The sequence below is a fragment of the Schistocerca cancellata genome, chromosome 3 (assembly GCF_023864275.1).
Source record: "Schistocerca cancellata isolate TAMUIC-IGC-003103 chromosome 3, iqSchCanc2.1, whole genome shotgun sequence".
In the NCBI taxonomy this organism is placed as follows: domain Eukaryota; kingdom Metazoa; phylum Arthropoda; class Insecta; order Orthoptera; family Acrididae; genus Schistocerca; species Schistocerca cancellata.
Genome location: NC_064628.1, coordinates 248,455,222 through 248,475,441, shown reverse-complemented (window position 1 = coordinate 248,475,441; position 20,220 = coordinate 248,455,222). Strand labels below are relative to the sequence as shown.

Sequence of the window (20,220 nt, the reverse complement as noted above, 5' to 3'; positions counted from 1 at the left end):
TTAATGGGATGGCCTGTCTTGTACACATGATTCACAACAACTGATTTGTCATAAATACTTAATCTGACTGCAACTTTCTCTTACTTGTGCCTGATCAATTGTTCTTCCCGTTTGTCCAATATACCCTGCATCAAGGGTGTGCATTAAATTTCATAAACTTGAACTTATTTATCTTTGTACCAACATCATGCTTGAAGTTATACTTAATTAGATTATTTGTCAGGAACACTATTTTAATACTGTGGGTTTAAAAATGTTCATGGTCTTTTGTGGGCACAGACTCATGACCATTTTCATTTAATCTCAGTTAAAGCTATTCCTTCGGTGCTTATTACCTTTATGCGGCAATTTATTAATAATATATGCTTTGAAACTAGTGTTAACTGCTATCTTTTTGATGATGTTTAGTTCCGTGCCTCTATCCTTCTTGATCTTGGCGTAGTGCACGCTGCAGTCAGTATAATGCACTTCGCACTACACCATGGAAGGATGGTTCTTTATAAGACTGCGGATGGCACATATCATTAGTAATCACAGCATCAGTTGTCGCTTTTCTGCAAATGGTAAATGTGTGCTTACTGCCCTGCTTTTTAACATTCAAATTAAGGAATAGCCTTGTGGATAACATCGGAAGTTCACTGAGGCTTTTTGCCGATGATGCTGTAGTATATTGAGAGGTTGTAACAACGGAAAATTGTACTGAAATGCAGGGGTATCTGCAACGAACTGACGCATGGTGCAGGGAATGGCAATTGAATCTCAATATAGACAAATGTAATGTGCTGCAAATACATAGAAAGAAAGATCCTTTATCATTTAGCTACAATATAGCAGGTCAGCAACTGGAAGCAGTTAATTCCATAAATTATCTGGGAGTAGGCATTAGGTGATTTAAAATGGAATGATCATATAAAGTTGATCATCAGTAAAGCAGATGCCAGACTGAGATTCAATGGAAGAATCCTAAGGAAATGCAATCCGAAAACAAAGGAAGTAGGTTACAGTACACTTGGTCACCCACTGCTTGAATATTGCTCAGCTGTGTGGGATCCGTACCAGATAGGGTTGATAGAAGAGATAGAGAAGATCCAACGGAGAGCAGCGTGCTTCGTTACAGGATCACTTAGTAATCGCGAAAGCATTATGGAGATGATAGATAAACTCCAGTGGAAGACTTTGCAGGAGACACACTCATTAGCTCGGTATGGGCTTTTGTTGAAGTTTCAAGAACATACCTTCACCAAGGTGTCAAGCAGTATATTGCTCCCTCCTACGTATATCTCGTGAAGAGACCATGAGGATAAAATCAGAAGATTAGAGCCCACACAGAGGCATACCGATAATCTTTCTTTCCACGAACAATATGAGACTGGAATAGATGGGAGAACTGATAGAGGTACTCAAAGTACCCTCTGCCACGCACCGTCGGGTGGCTTGCGGAGTATGGATGTAGATATAGATGTAGAAGGAATTGTAAACTGCTGTCAATTTCATGTTCCACAGTAAACTTAATTTTGATATGGGTGTCACTGAACTTTTTTACTGTTTCATCAATACCTCATCGGAACGGCCAACAAGCAACAAAGTATTGTCTACATAACATTTATAATAAACAATTGTATCCTTAATGGTTAGGTCAGACTAAAGCTTTGTCTTCTAGGTCATTGCTAAAAATGTCAGACATAGTCCACGCCTGTGAAAGTTCAATAGTTCAATTAAGTCGCTGGTCTCTTGTCTTGAAAGTTTATGGTGTTTAACGTCATTTACCTCTACAGTTTCATAACCAAAACACCGGAGTATGTATTCTTAACATCTAGCGAAACCAAATGGGAATCATCAGTGACTGGCTTCTCCTTCATGTTATCAATTAGAGCCATAGTATCATACACTGAACAGTTGTTCTCATACATGTAACAAGAATTTTGTTGATATATACTCAGTGAACAGAACAGCACTTACAAATCTTGCACACAGAAAACAAAGGGAGCAAACTTGACATGCTAGAAGAATTGGATATTATTATTCACGAAAAGAAACATAGAAATATTATGAACACACAAGTGAAAGACAATGAAATGACATTTCTTAGCAACTTCATAGAATTATTTTTAGGGCAGATAAATGATTATAAATTGTAATATCTCGTTGACAGAGTAGTTAGTGGCTGGCAATAGTATGATTAAGAAATGAAGAAAAGCAGGTACCAATGGAACAGCATTATGGTTGAGCCAATTGCTGCAGTTACACGTAATGCTGCAAACATGTCCATTCCTTAATCTCTGCTGAAGTGTCAACTTGACACACTTGGAGCCCACAGCAGAGCAGTAAGACGCAGTGTGGTGTAGTGTGTGGTGTGAGATGGGACAGCCACAATGATTTTAGTGTAAGACTTGGACCTAAAGTCCGAAGTGTCTTTATTCAACTTTAATTACTGAAAAAAAACTGAATGGCTGTTACTTCACACCTGTAATGGATAATATTGAATTGCATAAAGGAGTGAATGCATTGGGAAATGAGTGTAAGACTTCCAAGATCCTTAAGATTTTGACCATCATGTCAGTCAAATGCCACATCAGACAACTGTAGGTGACACCCTTCACCCTCTGGCTGCCACAGTATTTTTGGAAATAAGACATCCCGCAGCCACTTCATTTTTAGTCAAACTTGGTAGCAGTGAAAGAAGCAAATATTTGTGAATTTCACACTTCTTTCAAAACCCTAGGACAGGTACATAAAAGTAACAGAATGTGTTAGTCAGATGTAGCTGACGTGGAGTTATAATGTTACATGGCCACGCTAAACATAAGTGACTGGTACCTCGGCAGGTATCTAATGTCTAATATTTTTTGGAAGTTTTAACCTGATTTGTAACAGGCACAGCCAATAATGTGGGTGTTACCTCAACAACAATGAGGTTGAGTGTAGATGGTAGCATTAGTTTGCATCATACCTTTAGTGTGCGCAAGATGGCTGTTGAAAAGTTGAGTGAAGAAGTAGTGCATAGCATTTTACAAGTTATCAGTGATTAGGAGATTTCTTCTAATGACTATTCCATATCAGATGTGGAGTCCTGTGATTCAGATGATGAAGGGTATACTAAGAACATACACAGCTGTTGTATTTCAGCAAACAGAAACAGAGGAAGAGGAAAGATTGGTAAACCACATATGAACGAAAGTGTTGTTGGCACAGTGTGAATGAGTGACTATAAAAAAGTAATGCAAGATAGTACCTTCTAGTTGGACTGTGAAAATTAGTGTTTCGGATGTTTGGGCTGTTTCAGAAGTCATCGGTACTACTTCTACTAAAATGAAAACCAGACCTTCACGTACACATAACATACTAAAAAAAATAATAGGAAAGGATAGATCGCTACTCACCATAAAGATGACACTTTGAGTTGCAGACAGGAGAGAAGATTAGATTACAACAGGCACAATGAAAAGACTGTTACACATTCAGCCTTTCATGTGTTTGGGCTGCTTCAGAAATCATCATCCGTATCTCTACTACCAAAACAAAAAATGAGAAAAGGACAGACTGCTGCTAATCATAAAGGTTACAAGATGAGTTGCAGACAGGCACAACGAAAAGAGTGTTAGACATTGACAGTGGTTGGAGATAGCAAATGGGTGCATGAGGTTTACTCGCTTGTGTGTGTGTGTGTGTGTGTGTGTGTGTGTGTGTGTGTGTGTGTGTGAAGAAGACTTTGGCTGCAGCTCAAAGTACCATCTTTACAGTGAGTAGCAATCTATCCTTTTCATAATATTGTTGGTAATCGAACCTGAACTTTCCACTTTTTGATACTAATAAACGTGTTATTTGTGAAGCACATATAGTACATTTTGTGTCTGCTGTATTCAAACCAATTTCTTCTGTTGTGCACAAGGCCATGACCACTGAGTCCAAAGCTTCAGGAGAGGGGGACAGCCTTTGCCTGCACAATAAAATTGCACTTTATATCAGCCAGATGAGAGTCACACAATTTCTCTGAAATAAAGGGTGTCATCCACATCTGCCTGATGTGATCTAGCATGAAAATATTAGTGTCAGTCACACTCAGCTGACTCTTTCACAATAAGGTGCCTCACATTTTCTATGTTGAACAGGCTTCTTCAATAAACATGGTTGCCTACTTTATACAGTATTCTTATTATTTACTTCCACTGAATAAATACAATTCTTACTCTAAATACAATTACCCCAGAACATACTTCCACAAGACATGACATGAAATTATGCAAAAATAAGCAAATAGTTTCTCTTTAGGTCAACACAATGAGGATATAACATGCTGAACAACCAACCACATTTTTGTTTATTTTTATTTATGCCAAGGCAGATTTTGAGCTTTTACCAATCTTCAGTTGCTTTAATATAGTTACTTCATCATCATTATCATCATCATCATTACAGCATCTTTATGAACTGCAGTTTGTTCAGTAATGTTTATGTCTGGTGCTAGCAGTCATTTTTGCTTGGCTGAAATTGCATAAACTAATCTTTTTTCAGAATAAGACAAACTATTTGCCCATTCAGCAGAGTTGTGTCTGGTTAAGGTTGAGCTTGGATCTTTCAGTAGCGCGATTCTGTCATCCGCAACATACAATTTTCTGACTCATCCATTAGGTCACTGGAAGATCATTTACATGGGTTAAGTAAAGGAATTGTCCCAGTACCCATCCTTGTGGGATCCAACATTATGTTCCACCATTCTGAGGTTAGCTTCATGCTTGTTAACACAGCCTGTCAATGACACTCTTCTGCTTTCTGTTAAAACTTTGGCGAGATGGCAGCCAAGTGACAAGCATGATTACAGTGCTCATCAAAAAATAAGTTTTTATCATACTTTTTGATTGAATTTTTTTGTTTCACATCATGAAAATGTTTTGCAGTACATTCAGTGGTTATTATATCGAAAGTTTATTGGTACACTGAATTTCTGACGGTCTTCACCCAGGTCTGATTTTTGTTTCCATACTAAACCAACACTTATTACAATATGTGCATGTTCCTCATGTATTTTTATATATAATTTTTGCTTTGAATAGCTACACTAGTGTCTTTTTTCTTGTCTCAAAAGTAATTTGGTATCTCTGTATAATGTTTAGAAAATAACTCATGTTGTTTTGAATTTCTAACAACGGAAAATCCAGGATGGAATGTAACAATACAAGAGAAGGAAAGTTGCTACTCACCATACAGCAGAGATGCCGAGCCGTGATAGGCACAATAAAAAGATTCACACAATCATAGCTTTCGGCCATTAAGGCCTTTGTCAGCAGTAGACAAACATACACACACACACGTACACACACACACTCACGCAAGTGCAACTTGCACACACATCTGCAGTCTCAGAGAGCTGAAACTACACTGCGATCAGCAGCATCAGTGCATGATGGGAGTGGCGACTGGGTGGGGGTAAGGAGGAGGCTGGGGTGGGGAGGGGGAAGGATAGTATGCTGGGATTGGCGGACAGTGAAGTGTTGCAGTTTAGACGGAGGGTAGGAGAGAAGGTGCGGATGAGGCAGGGGCTAAGTAGCGGAAAGGAGAGAAATAAAAATAAAAGAAATTAAAAGACTGGGTGTGGTGGTGAAATGATGGCTGTGTAGTGCTGGAATGGGAACAGGGAGGGGGCTGGATGGGTGAGGACAGTGACTAATGAAGGTTGAGGCCAGGAGGGTTACGGGAACGTAGGATGTATTGCAGGGAAAGTTCCCACCTGCACAATTCAGAAAAGCTGGTGTTGGTGGGAAGGATCCATATGACACAGGCTGTGAAGCAGTCATTGAGATGAGGGGTATCACGTTTGGCAGTGTGTTCAGCTACAGGGTGGTCCAGTTGTTTTTTGGCCAGTTTGTCGGTGGCCATTCATGCGGACAGACAGGTTGTTGGTTGTCATGCCTACATAGAATGCAGCACAGTGGTTGCAGCTTAGCTTTTAGATCTCATGACTGGTTTTACAGGTAGCCCTGCCTTTGATGTTATAGGTAACGTTAGTGACCAGACTGGAGTAGGTGGTGGTAGGAGGATGTATGGGACAGGTCTTGTACCTAGGTCTATTACAGGGGTATGAGTCATGAGGTAAGGGATTGGGAGCAGGGGTTGTGTAAGGATAGACAAGTGTATTGTGGAGGTTTGGTGGATGGCGGAATACACTGTGGGAGGGGTGGGAAGGATAGTGGACAGGACATTTCTCATTTCAGGGCATGACGAGAGGTAGTCGAAACCCTGGTGGAGAATGTAATTCAGTTGCTCCAGTCCCGGATGGTACTGAGTTACGAGGGGAATGCACCACTGTGGCCGGACTGTGGGACTTTGGGAGGTGGTGGGAGACTGGAAAGATAAGGCACGGGAGATTTGTTTTTGTACAAGGTTGGGAGGATAATTACAGTCAGTGAAGGCTTCAGTGAGACCCTCGGTATATTTAGAGAGGGACTGCTTGTCACTGCAGATGCGATGACCACAGGTGGCTAGGCTGTACAGAAGGGCCTTCTTGGTATGAAACAGGTGGCAGCTGTCGAAGTGAAGGTATTGTTGGTGGTTAGTAGGTTTGATATGGAAAGAGGTACTGATGTAGCCATCTCTGAGGCGAAGGTCAACATCTAGGAAGGTGGCTTGTTGGGCAGAGTAGGACCAGGTGAAGCAAATGGGGGAGAAGTAGTTGAGGTTCTGGAGGAATGTGTATAAGGTGTCCTCACCTTCAATCCAGATAGCAAAGATGTCATCAATGAATCTGAACCAGGTGAGGGGTTTAGGATTCTGGGTTTTTAGGAAGGATTCCTCTAGATGGCCCATGAATAGGTTAGCATAGGATGGTGCCATGCGGGTGCCCGTAGCCATACCACGGATTTGTTTGTAGGTAATGCCTTCAAAGGATAAGTAATTGTGCGTGAGGATATAGTTGGTCATGGAGACTAGGAAGGAGGTTGTTGGTTTGGAATCCATATGGCGCCTGGAAAGGTAGTGTTCAATAGCAGTAAGGCCATGGGCATTAGGAATGTTAGTGTACAGGGAGGTGGCATCAACAGTGACGAGCAGGGCACCATGTGGTAAAGGGAGAGGAACTGTGGAGAGTCAGTCGAGGAAATGGTTGGTATCTTTTATATAGGAGGATAGGTTTGTTGGTCTATGACAGCAGAGATTCTCTCATTGGGGGCACAGTAACTGGCCACAATGCGGTGTCCCAGATGGTTGGGTTTATGGACTTTAGGAAGCATGTAGAAGGTGGGAGTGCGGGGAGTGGTAGGGGTAAGTAGAGAGATGGACTCGGGGGAGAGGTTCTGGGATGGGCCTAAGAATTTGAGTAGTGACTGGAGATCCTGCTGGATTGCTGGAATGGGATCACTGTGGCATGGTTTGTAGGTGGAAGTATCTTACAGCTGACTGAGTCCTTCTGCCCCGTAATCCTTGCGATTCAAAACCATGGTGGTGGAGCCTTTGTCTGCAGGTAGGATTATAAGATCAGGATCAGTTTTTAATTGGTGGACTGTGGTTCTTTCTCCGCCTGTAAGGTTACTATACATGTTGAGGGATTTGGGGAATAATGATGAGACAAGGTTCGATGATACGATTTTCTGGAAAGTTAACAGGGGGTGATTTGGAGGCAGTGGGGGTGGATCACGGTTGAATGGAGGAGTGAACTGAGTTAGGCAAGGTTCAATGTTGGTTATTGGTTGATTCTGATTGGTCGGGTTGGTGGAGAAAATGTCTTTCCACTGTTGGGACTGGGAGAAGGGAAGAAGGTCTTTAACTAGTCCTGCATGGCTGAATTTGGGAGTGGGGCAAAAGGTGAGGGCTTTGGAAAGGACTGATATTTCTGTGGGACTAAGGTTCATGACTGTGTTGCGGGTCTGTTTAGGATTTGAGTTCTGTGTGGCGGTGGGAGTGAGTTTCGGAGGGTTGGGTAAGTGTAGTAGGTCTGTGAGACAAGGTTTGTCAGTTACGAGGGGGTGTGGGGGAGGTTTTCAGGTGGTTGTAGAAGTGGTGGACAGTGGTACTCTGAGGTGGGAGTAGGAAGTGAGCAGGATGGAGAGCTTTTTGAGGTGGTGTTGAGCGTGTTGCTCAAGTTCCTGCAGGGCGAGAGTTTCAATGTGTGTTATGGGTTCCAGGAATCTGGGATTACATAGCAGGAGAATTTTGTGGATGGAGAGAAGGTATTGCAAGGAGGATTGGGCTTGGTTGATATGGTTTTGCAGGACTACGTTGGTGAGGGCTAAGGATTGGCAGAATCTAAACAGGTGGAGGTCACTGCGGAAGGAGGGGTGGCAACCAGAGATGGGTAATTTGATAGTAAGGCCATTAGGGGGGATTTCATGAGCCAAGCAACAACACAGGAACAGTATGTGGGACTGGGATCTGGCTAGGGATAAGGAAACTTTTCTGCATTGACGCAGATGGAAGGAGCAAGCATTCATGGTGGTGCAAAAATGTGCAAAAATACGTAAAAAAGTAGAATTACATCTGTAAAATTAAGCAAAAATACACCCAAATGCGTGTGAAAAGTAGAAAATGGATGCACAGAGGGGGAAAAAAAAGGAGATGAAATCTGAGGAAGATGACGATAGTGGAAGGCGAATACGCACTAAAATTGGGGAGAAGTCACAAAGGTCAAAGTAGAGAATAACTAATCATTAATAAATATAAGTATATTACTGTGGGTAGCAGGTTTGAGGGCGGATAAACGTAGAGAAGGGGGACGGTAGATGTGACTGGATGAGGTGGATTTAGTGGGTGCGAACAGGGATAGGAGGGAGAAAGTGTGGGGGGTGGGAAGGGGTTCGTAGTTAGAGATGCAAGATCGTGTTCCACCGGAAAAGTGCGGGAGATAACACGCAAAAATACAGGAACTGACACAGGGAGTATGATCCTACCCACTATCCTTCCCACCCCTCCTACTGTGGTATTCCGCTGTCCACCAAACCTACACAATATACTCGTCCATCCTTACACAACCCCTGCTCCCAATCCCTTACCTCATGGCTTATACCCCTGTAATAGACCTAGATGCAAGACCTGTCCCATACATCCTACTCCAGTCTGGTCACTAACATTACCTATAACATCAAAGGCAGGGCTACCTGTGAAACCAGTCATGTGATCTAAAAGCTAAGGTGCAACCACTGTGCTGCATTCTATGTAGGCATGACAACCAACAACCTGTCTGTCCACATGAACGGCCACCGACAAACTGGCCAAAAAACAACTGGACCACCCTGTAGCTGAACACGCTGCCGAACATGATACCCCTCATCTCAATGGCTGCTTCACAGCCTGTGCCATATGGATCCTTCCCACCAACACCAGCTTTTCTGAATTGTGCAGGTGGGAACTTTCCCTGCAATACATCCTACGTTCCCGTAACCCTCCTGGCCTCAACCTTCATTAGTCACTGTCCTCACCCATCCAGCCCCCTCCCTGTTCCCATTCCAGCACTACACAGCCGTCATTTCACCACCACACCCAGTCTTTTAATTTCTTTTATTTTTATTTCTCTCCTTTCCGCTACTTAGCCCCCGGCCTCCTCCGCACCTTCTCTCCTACACTCGGTCTAAACTGCAACACTTCACTGTCCGCCTCTCCCACCATACTATCCTTCCCCTTCCCCGCACCAGCCTCCTCCTTACCGCCACCCAGTCGCCACTCCCATCATGCACTGATGCTGCTGATCGCAGTGTAGTTTCAGCTCTCTGAGACTGCAGATGTGTGTGCAAGTTGCACGCGCGTGAGTATGTTTGTCTACTGCTGACAAAGGCCTTAATGGCCGAAAGCTATGATTGTGTGAATCTTTTTTATTGTGCCTATCGCGGCTCAGCATCTCTGCTATATGGTGAGTAGCAACTTTCCTTCTCTCGTATTGTTTTCAATTTCTGTTAGATGCAACTTCTGCTTAACAGTATGTTTAAATATTATGCTTAAATCCGTCTGATGTTACTGAAATCACACTAGTAGCAAACTCAACAGTTATTGGAGGCCTTTTTATAGTGAAATAAATGTAATATTTTTTTTAATTTCACATATTTAACATTTCTTTTCTTTGCTATAGATATTTTATTAGATCATGAGTGGATATAATGGGAGTTGCCGTAAGAAAGTAAGTAGTGGGATGCAATGTGTGTGCTGTAGTAAATGGTTTCATTCGCAGATGCAGTGGGAGAACTATGGGGAGGTTACCGAGGCCCTCACTTGGAACTGCAAAATATGCAACAAGACTAGCTTAATAGAGGATCAAGAAATGTAGGGCTGTGCCCTTCAGGCACATGTGGATCAAACTGTGAGAGAGGTAGTGAGGATGAAGGGAGGCAATGGGGGAAATTGGGGACTGGATATTGGTAAGAAGGCTCATAGGAAGAGGACATGGTCTGACTGTTTCGTTGTGTCTACCAGCAACATGTTCCAGTTGCCAGAGTTGAGGAGAGAAGACCTTCACGATGGTGTAGGAGTACGAAATGTGCAGCTGTGTCTGCCCTTGAGAAGGGCGTACAAGAGAAGTGCAAATATTAGGAAGAAAAGAATACTGCTGCTAGGTAGCAGTCGTAGCAAAGGTCCAGGCCATCCATTTCCATGACAGGGCTTGAAGTGAGGAAGACAATACAGCAATTAAAAACAGGTAGTCAGCAGGTATAAATGAAGTTTCTGTTCCTGTTCTGAAGATGTGCATACAGAGAATACAAGGAAAGACGATTAGAGTGTACCATCCCGTCTCTGCAGCATGGCCACTAGAGATGGAGCCCAAGTTCGGATTGGAAAATGATGGGTAAGGAAACTGGTTGTTCCATCTCAAAGAAACCATCCTGGTATTTGCTTGGAGTGATTTAAGAAAATCACAGAAAATGTAAATCTGGATGGCCAGATGGGATCTGAATCATTGTTCTCCTGAATTTGAGTCCAGTGTGCTAACCACACAGCCACCTCACTTGGTGAGAGAGCATACAAGCTCCCTTTAAAAAAAGTAATAAATCAATCATGAAGGATAGGCAAATGAGTTACATCTTTAAGTTATAACTTTAAAATGATGCAAAGTTTGGTTTCCAAAGTGGACGAGGTACATTGTTACAAAGACCAAAGAAGTGGTACTTGCTCTTGACAAGAACGACTGCGTCACAGGTATATTCTTAGACTTGTCTGACTCTTTTGCCAATATTGACCATAACATACCACTAAACAAACTAGAAGCACCAGTTATAAGAGGAACACCAAAGGAATGGCTTCAATTTTACCTGGAAGATAGGATGCAGAAGATGAAGAGTGTTCACATATCTGCTGGTGACAATTTTTTTAGTAAAACAACTGTCAGACAAGAAACCTATACATATAGGTGTTCCTCAGAGTAATATATTAGGTCAATTATGATTTTAATACACAGGGTGATAACAATTAAAGCTGCAGAGCCAAAACACTGTAAAAAACAAACCATTGCTCAAAATCACACCAAATTTGAATGGAATATTATTGAAAAAGGGAGAAACATTATGGATACAAAAAAATTTAACAATAATTTTACTACCAGATGGTGCCATAAGTTGCAGAAAAGATATGGTGTGTACAGCTGTTCGTCAGTTTGCATCTGAGCAGTGTTGTCAACTTGCTAAATCGGAAGATAAATGCTTTATGGCTGAACAGCTTTACGATATTGTGACAAGATTACCATTCAAAGCTTTCCTGGTCTTCTTAACATTTGTACTGAAAAGTGTAACACAACTGAATTTACTTTTCCAAAGTGACCACGTGGAACCTACTAAGTTGCTCAAAGAATTATTTTTTATGTTCAAAAGTCTACTGCAAAAACTTGTATCATTGAGCCTACAGAAAGTGAGTGACAGTGAATTAGCGGATTTTGATTTCGAGACCCATCTAATGCATACATTTCATTCCATTGCACAAAATATCGACGAAAAAGACTTACCCGAGATCAAAGAATGGTGCAAGAAATTTCTCTGTACTTTGGAGCGAGAAATTAAAAAAAAAAAAAAAAAATTGCCCAATAATTTGTCTATTCTGAAGATGATGGCCTATCTTCATCCTCAAGTTGCATTGTCTCAAATAAAACCAAGTGTGTCTGTCATTTTCACTAAAATGTACAGAACTCACTTATACGGTGACAAAAATGAAACAGAATTGGAATGGAATCAGTTGCAGAATAAGTCATGGTCGAATGTAACCATCTCTGTTGAATTTTATACTGAGGTATTTCAAGATTGTGATTCTGCTGGAGAAAAGCATTTTGGAAATGTAGCCAAAGTTTCTATGGCACAACTCACACTGCCAATATCAAACGCAAGTGTCAAATGTGCTTTTTTGACGTACAGTGTAATTAAAAATAAATTACACAATAATCTGTCTCTTGAAGTACTTCAAAGTATCATGATGGTAAGATTTACATTGCAAAGAGACTGTGGTTCGTGTGTCAAATTTGTTCCATCCACTCGTATGCTCGAAATATTCAACGTCAATATGTATGATCACAAATGCGCAGGAAATAGTACAACGCAACATGATACTTAAGCCTTTGCCGAAATATTCGATGTCTTATAAGTTGAAATCAGAGCACATTTCTATCGTTTCTGAAATATTTTTGTTTCATGTTAAATTAGAAGAATTCGTACTGTGCGTTATTTTTTTCCCACTATCATTATTCTCTAAGATTTACTAACATCGAAGTTTGTTAACAAACAGCATTACTAAGTTTTTCAAATAATGAATCAAACATCCTTACATAAAAATGTCTATTTTTATATCAATTAACATCATCACAATGCTTAAGAATTAGTCTAAAAAATTCGCCAGTGTCCGTTTATCATTACATCAATACAAGTGGCATTGTATAAAATACAACTATGTAAATAAAATCATCATTTCTTCCTACCCGAATGTTTTTTTGGAATTTTTAGGTCATTCAAAGGAAAATTTAGGGGGATTTCGAATTGATCCTATGGGGGAACATTTTTTAGAAGTTGACAACACTGCATCTGAGATGCATGACTGTCTCAATGTAGAATTGTGTGTTGCTGGTAAAGTCCTTTTACAAGAACATTGACTCTGTGCTAATAGTTCTGCAGAAGTTCTGGATACTAATGGATATGAAAAAAAGTGTTGGCCCAATGTTTGCCAAGGATAAGGAGAAAACTATTGGTAAATTCAAAAATGCAGGTGCTTTTGATTTGCAGTTTTATAAAGGGAGGAAAGCAACTGATACGACATCAGTAGATGTGGGCACAGCACCGCTGGAGGGGTCAAGCAGAGGCAAGCAAACATGTAGTGGACAGGCAACTGCCCAGACTTTGGCCAAGCCTGTGAACATGGTGCACAAAATTCTACGAAACATCCTGTATCATCCCATATTGCAGTCCATAACCGAGAACATCACGAGGAGGTATCTGCTCCAAAGACATTGCAGTCGACTTAGTAGTAGTATCAATATGAATTATCGCAACAGTCAACCAACACTGGCCAACAGGATTGTCAGTAACAGAAAAAGTAAAATCAAAACGACCTCCTCGAAAAACAGTCTGTCCTTTCAACACATCAACCAAAACGGACGAACCGACGTTCATGTTATACTCAGTCTCCACATCCAAAATAGATTTGTAAATAGTAGGCTTCCATCGGAACACACGATGTATCCTACAACAAGGCATGCTGCCGACTGTGTGTCAGCTACCGGAAACACGCTATTTATAGACGACACGTCACCCAAGGTCACGGACTTAAAATTATTCGACTGTGGCGATGCACTTATCCCGCCGTCGCGCATAGGAGCTCTAGTATGCGCGACGCCAACTGAGCGGGCAGCCTAATAACAAGGGGACCGAGCACACGAGTGATATTAAGATATTAGAGTGTGGAATGTTTGGAATGGGTCATTCATACTGACCCACCAGGTTTCTTTTTTGCTGTCATGTAGTTTATTAAAACAAAGGGTACAGCTCTATGTCTACAGTTCAGTGGATGTACCACCACTTTATTACATACTATTATATACAGTCATATCACCAACTATTTTACATTTCATATAAACACCTTTACCACAGACAAAGACACAAATATTATCATCATGAGAGAGTTTACAAGACCTGCGTGTCCTAACACACAATGGTTTATCAATAAAAAAAAATTAGTCGATGTTTCACCAACACCACGAACTTGAGACATGGTTACCATGAACGTCCGATAACCGAGAACATCACGAGGAGGTATCTGCTCCAAAGCTGTTGCAGTTGACTTAGTAGTAATATCAACACTGCAACGTCTTCCATCCCCAGTTTTCCAAACAGACTGGAGTTAGTGCATGGGGTGTAGCAGCACATTCTGGGATCCAGAGTCTTCAGTGGAGCTTTTGGCATGTGCAGCAATGAAGTCTGTTTGTGTTTATATGACAGAATGTTGTACAATAGTGACCATCTAAAAGAGGCAGTGCAGTTGTTAAGAAGCTGGCTTTACATTTGGGAGGATGGAGTTGGCTCTGCCCAGCAACCTTGCTTTTGGTTTCCTGTGGTTTAGGCAAATGCCAGGATGATTTGTTCAACGCCTTGGCCAACCACCTGTCCTATCCTCCAAACCCATAGATACGTACTATGTTTATATATTTTTTGAGTTATTTATTTTCACTGTATTAAATACTGACCCTGCGACTTATCTTAGAAGAAAGATTAAGGAAAGGCAAACCTACATTTCTAGCATTTGAGACCTAGAAAAAGCTTTTGACAATGTTGACTGGAATAACTCTCTTTCAAATTCTGAAGGTGGCAAGGGTAAAATACAGGGAGCAAAAGGCTATTTACAATTTGTACAGAAACCAGATGGCAGTTATAAGAGTCGAGGTGCATGAAATGGTAGCAGTGATTGGAAAGGGAGTGTGACGGGATTGTAGCCTATCCCCGATGTTATTTAATCTGTATATTGAGCAAGCAGTGAAGGAAACAAAAGAAAAGTTCGGAGTAGGAATTAAAATCCATGGAGAAGAAATAAAAACTTTGAGGTTTACCGGTGACATTCTAATTCTGTCAGAGACAGCAAAGGACCTGGAGAGCAGCTGAACGGAATGCAGAGTGACTTGAAAGGAGGATGTAAGATGAACGTCAACGAAAGCAAAATGAGGATAATGGAATGTAGTACAATTAAGTCGGGTGATGCTGAGGAAATTAGATTAGGAAATGAGACACTTCAAGTAGTAAAGGAGTTTTGCTATTTGGGGAGCAAAAAACTGATGATGGTCGAAGTAGAGAGGATATAAAATGTAGACTGGCAATGGCAAGAAAAGCGCTTCTGAAGAAGAGAAATTTGTTAACATCGAGTATAGATTTAAGTGTCAGGAAGTCGTTTCTGAAAGTATCTGTATGGAGTGTACCCATGTATGGAAGTGAAACATGCACAATAAATAGTTTAGACAAGAAGAGAATAGAAGCTTTCGATATGTGGTGCTACAGAAGAATGCTGAAGATTAGATGGGTAGATCACATAACTAATGAGGAGGTATTGAATAGAATTGGGGAGGAGTTTGTGGCACAACTTGACTAGAAGAAGGGATCGGTTGGTAGGACATGTTCTGAGGCATCAGGGGATCACCAATTTAGTACTGGAGGGCAGTGTGGAGGGTAAAAATCTTAGAGGGAGACCAAGAGATGAATACACTAAGCAGATTCAGAAGGATGTAGGCTGCAGTAGGTACTGGGAGATGAAGAGGCTTGCAAAGGATACAGTAGCATGGAGTGCTGCATCAAACCAGTCTCAGGACTGAAGACCACAACAACAACAACAACAACAAGATAACAAACGCTATAACACTGTAAGATGAATAAATAAATAAATAAATAAATATAATAGAGGGAAACATTCCACGTGGGAAAAAAATATATCTAAAAACAAAGATGATGTGACTTACCAAACGAAAGCGCTGGCAGCTTGATAGACACACAAACAAACACAAACACACACACAAAATTCAAGCTTTTGCAACCAACGGTTTGCTTCATCAGGAAAGAGGGAAGGAGAGGGAAAGACGAAATGATGTGGGTTTTAAGGGAGAGGGTAAGGAGTCATTCCAATCCCGGGAGCGGAAAGACTTACCGTAGAGGGAAAAAAGGACAGGTATATACTCGCATACACACACATATCCATCCGCACATACACAGACACAAGCAGACATTTGTAAAGGCGTGTATGTGCGGATGGATGTGTGTGTGTATGCGAGTGTATACCTGTCCTTTTTCCCCTCTAAGGTAAGTCTTTCCGCTCCCAGGATTGGAATGACTCCTTACCCTCTCCCTTAAAACCCACATCCTTTCGTCTTTCCCTCTCCTTCCCTCTTTCCTGATGAAGCAACCGTTGGTTGCGAAAGCTTGAATTTTGTGTGTATGTTTGTGTTTGTTTCTGTGTCTATCAAGCTGCCAGCGCTTTCGATTGGTAAGTCACATCATCTTTGTTTTTTAAATAAATACATACAATGACTGTTTCCATACAAGAGGAATTCCAACTAATGGCATAATATTTTAGTTTGTCAAGTCAAATTTTGTGATCCACATACTCTGAGGCTTTGGCAAGATTGCAGAATATACCACCAGGACAATTTTTCTTGTTTATCTCTTGCAAGACTTCGTACATGAATTCTTGTATTGCTTCCTCTGTAGAGGACCCCTTACAATAACCAAACTGAGAGACAGATAATAAGGTCTACACAGATATGTGAATCAGTGTCGTATCTTAGGCCACTTTCTCAAAAACATTTGAACAGACTGGAAGGAGTGAAATGGGTCAGTAATTCAAACGATTTGCTTATGTCTACCGTATTTACTCGAATCTAAGCCGCACCTGAAAAATGAGACTCTAAATTCAAGGGGAGAGAAAAGTTTTAGGCCGCACCTCCAAATTGAAACAAAGTTGGTCCATTGCAATATGAGACACAATTTAGGTCGAATGAATGACGATACAGTTACAGTAGTTTGGTTCGAGTTGTAATCTTAGCAGTTAAGCTGTACCAGGTAGCTATTGCTATGCGTCAGGCGCTCCGTCCGTATTTATACGGGTACCCTTTTTCACGTGCCTTGTCTGGTTTGAATTGATAGCTTATTTTTCTTTGATCTGATAAGCGCTGTTTTCTTTATTATAGATGTTTACGTCACTCTAAGCTGAAAATGCGTTACTGTACTGTGTCATGCATTGTTTGTTGCATTCTGATAGTGCATGTTTGTGGCCTGTCGCCGCTCGCGGCATCGCTTGCTTTTGTGCGCACTACTGCCGCTTACAATTAAAAGAGGAATTGGCTCATTAGCGAAACAATGGCAAGAGACTGCTATTTGTTGCTACTTACACTGCTGCTTTCTTTGAAAATGATCAACAAGAACCAAATAATACACTGCGTATGATAGAAGATGTTCCGAACGAGAGTTTAGCGAAAATTTTTCTCCGTTTGAAAATCTTTGCAGGCGCCTCTTTAGTACATTACATTCGGCACAGAAATTAAAGTCATCTCAGATTTAAAAATCTAGTCAATTGCTGTGCTTCATTTCTGAGTGTATCACTATTCGGCATATGAATAATACGAATATAAAAATGACATGATATGTATATTCTTCCGCGTTCGCTGTTGTCTCACTCTAGTTTTGTAGTTTATTAGGCAGACAGGATTTTAATGAGATAGCAGCAAACACAAAAGAATACATGGCAAAATGTTTATATTTGTGTTATTCTTATGGTGAAGAGAATACTGCAAGTGATTCACTATTCATAACGTTCCTATTAGCAACAATCTCTTCTCACAGGTAAGAAAAAATTCATAACGTAGAGTTGGCCATATTGACAAACATCCCAAACAGTCTTGCCAGTCAGATTTTCGTAGTACATTGAAATGCTGCTACATTCGAAGATGAACAATACGGAATTTGTATTTACTTCGTTGGATAATGTATGAAAATGCAGTGGTCGAAACTCGGGGTGGAGAACAAAAGCTCGTCTTCCACCTTTTTTTTTTAAATTCATTTACTGACGCAGAGGATTTGGTGCCAGTATTTATCTTTGTGCCTACAAAGCACGCATGTGTAGCGCTACATATATTCGACGGCAGAAGTTAGTTGTGGCGGCACCCACCAACTTTTTTCAGAACTTCCGCTTGCTTTGCACTCGATTATAAGCCGCAGGTGGTTTTTTGGATTACAAAAACTGGAAAAAAGTGCGGCTTAGATTCGAGTAAATACGGTAGTTTTATACTGTGGCTGTTGCCTTCAGTCTAGAGACTGGTTTGATGCAGCTCTCCACACTACTCTATTCTGTGCAAGCCTCTTCATCTCCCAGTACCTACTGCAACCCACATCCTTCTGAGTCTGTTTAGTGTATTCATCTCTTGGTCTCTCTCTACGATTTTTACCCTCCGCGCTGCCCTCCAATACTAAATTGGTGATCCCTTGATGCCTCAGAATATGTCCTACCAATCAATCCCTTCTTCTAGTCAAGTTGGGCCACAAATTTCTCTTCTCCCCAATTCTATTCAATACCTCCTCATTAGTTATGTGACCTACCCATCTAATCTTCAGCATTCTTCTGTAGCACCGTATTTCGAAAGCTTCTATTCTCTTTTTGTCTAAACTATTTATCATCCACATTTCACTTCCATACAAGGCTACACTACGTACTAATACTTTAAGAAAAGACTTCCTGACACTTAAATCTATACTCTATGTTAACAAATTTCTCTTCTTCAGAAGTGCTTTCCTTGCCATTGCCAGTCTACATTTTATATCCTCTCTACTTCAACCATCATCAGTTATTTTGCTCCCCAAATAGCAAAACTCATTTACTACTTTAAGCGTCTCATTTCCTAATCTAATTCCCTCAGCATCACCTGATTTAATTCGACTACATTCCATTATCCTCGTTTTGCTTTTGTTGATGTTCATCTTATATCCTCCTTTCGAGACACTGTGCATGCCGTTCAGCTGCTCTTCCAGGTCCTTTATACTATATATAGTATATACTACATAAGTAAGTCAATTAGCAACCAGGCCCAGAACCAATGACCATTTAGAAAAATAGATCAATGGTAGTTTTATCAAGTCCATGTAAAATTTTGATATTCTGCTAGGGAGGCTATTATAGCCAGCATAATTATTACAATTGATGTATCTTGTAATCTTTTTAGGAATGATATTTTTGAAACTGGTGGTGCATTCAGTGTCAGCTGATGTAAACATAACTCATCTATGATGAACAGTTGGAAAAAGACAAACAACTGCACAAAAAGTTAAGATTACACATTACACAATTTAACATGAATAAAATACAGCAGTTCTCAGTTTTAGCTAATTAACACCACACTGAATGGTGTAGTATGATATTACATAGCCACATAAAAAAATAAAAACAGAAGTACCTGTGTTGATGTGTCCCCACTTGTGACATTTAATGCAGCGAACATTACGCACTTGTATACCAAATGGTTGGTCCCGAATTTCTGAATCACCTTTACAGTAGCTAGAAGAAAGAACATCTATGGTAACACAACTTTTATTAGCAAAAGTTTTTAAGAAAAAAGAAACAGCCAGTTCTAAACTAACATCATTATTTCAATAATATGAAATCTTGAATGGGAGATTGAATGACTTATAAGGGAAGCCAACTGTTCATTATACAAAGGAGGTACTCAGCGCAACCCCTCCCCCTCCCCCCCCCCCCCCCCCCCCCCCACAAACACACACACAGACACAGCCTGCACTCCCTCCTCTATCTTTTTCTCTCCAGTTAATGACTGCTCCTGAGTGCAGTTTTCTGTACAGTGATTAACTCTGAAAGAGAAAGTGATAAACTCAATTTTTCAAACTGTGATATTCAAGTTAATTACCGAAGGTACATAAAAATTTCCCAGTAAAACATACATGCTTGGCAAATATTTAAAGACAAAGACTGTGTAATCGTATGTAAAATAAGTGAAAGGCAACTGCTCACATATAGAGGACTGGCTTGTAGCACAAAAAAATACATAACAAAAGACAGTTAACACTAGCTTCCAAGCTTTTGCTCTCTCTCTCTCTCTTTCTTTTCTTCTTTTTTAGTAAGAACACACACACACACACACACACACACACACACACACACACACACACACAAATGTACGTAAAATACAAGGAGGGGTAGCCAGATGACTCAGCAGCTGCACAACAAGACAAACAGAATTCCGAGGGTAGGGCTTATAAGGGATAGAGAGAGGTGGGGGGGGGGGGGGGGGGGGAG

The 20,220-nt window shown here is 40.8% G+C and overlaps 1 protein-coding gene across 1 annotated transcript in view; it reads right to left on the bottom strand.

Moving 5' to 3' along the window:
- LOC126174881 (corepressor interacting with RBPJ 1) overlaps window positions 1–20,220 on the bottom strand; it is a 91,945-nt gene that overhangs the window by 31,791 nt on the left and 39,934 nt on the right. The window contains exon 4 of the mRNA XM_049921299.1: window positions 19,364–19,464. Coding sequence (XP_049777256.1) covers window positions 19,364–19,464 — 101 coding nt within the window. The remainder of the gene's footprint in view (window positions 1–19,363; window positions 19,465–20,220) is intronic.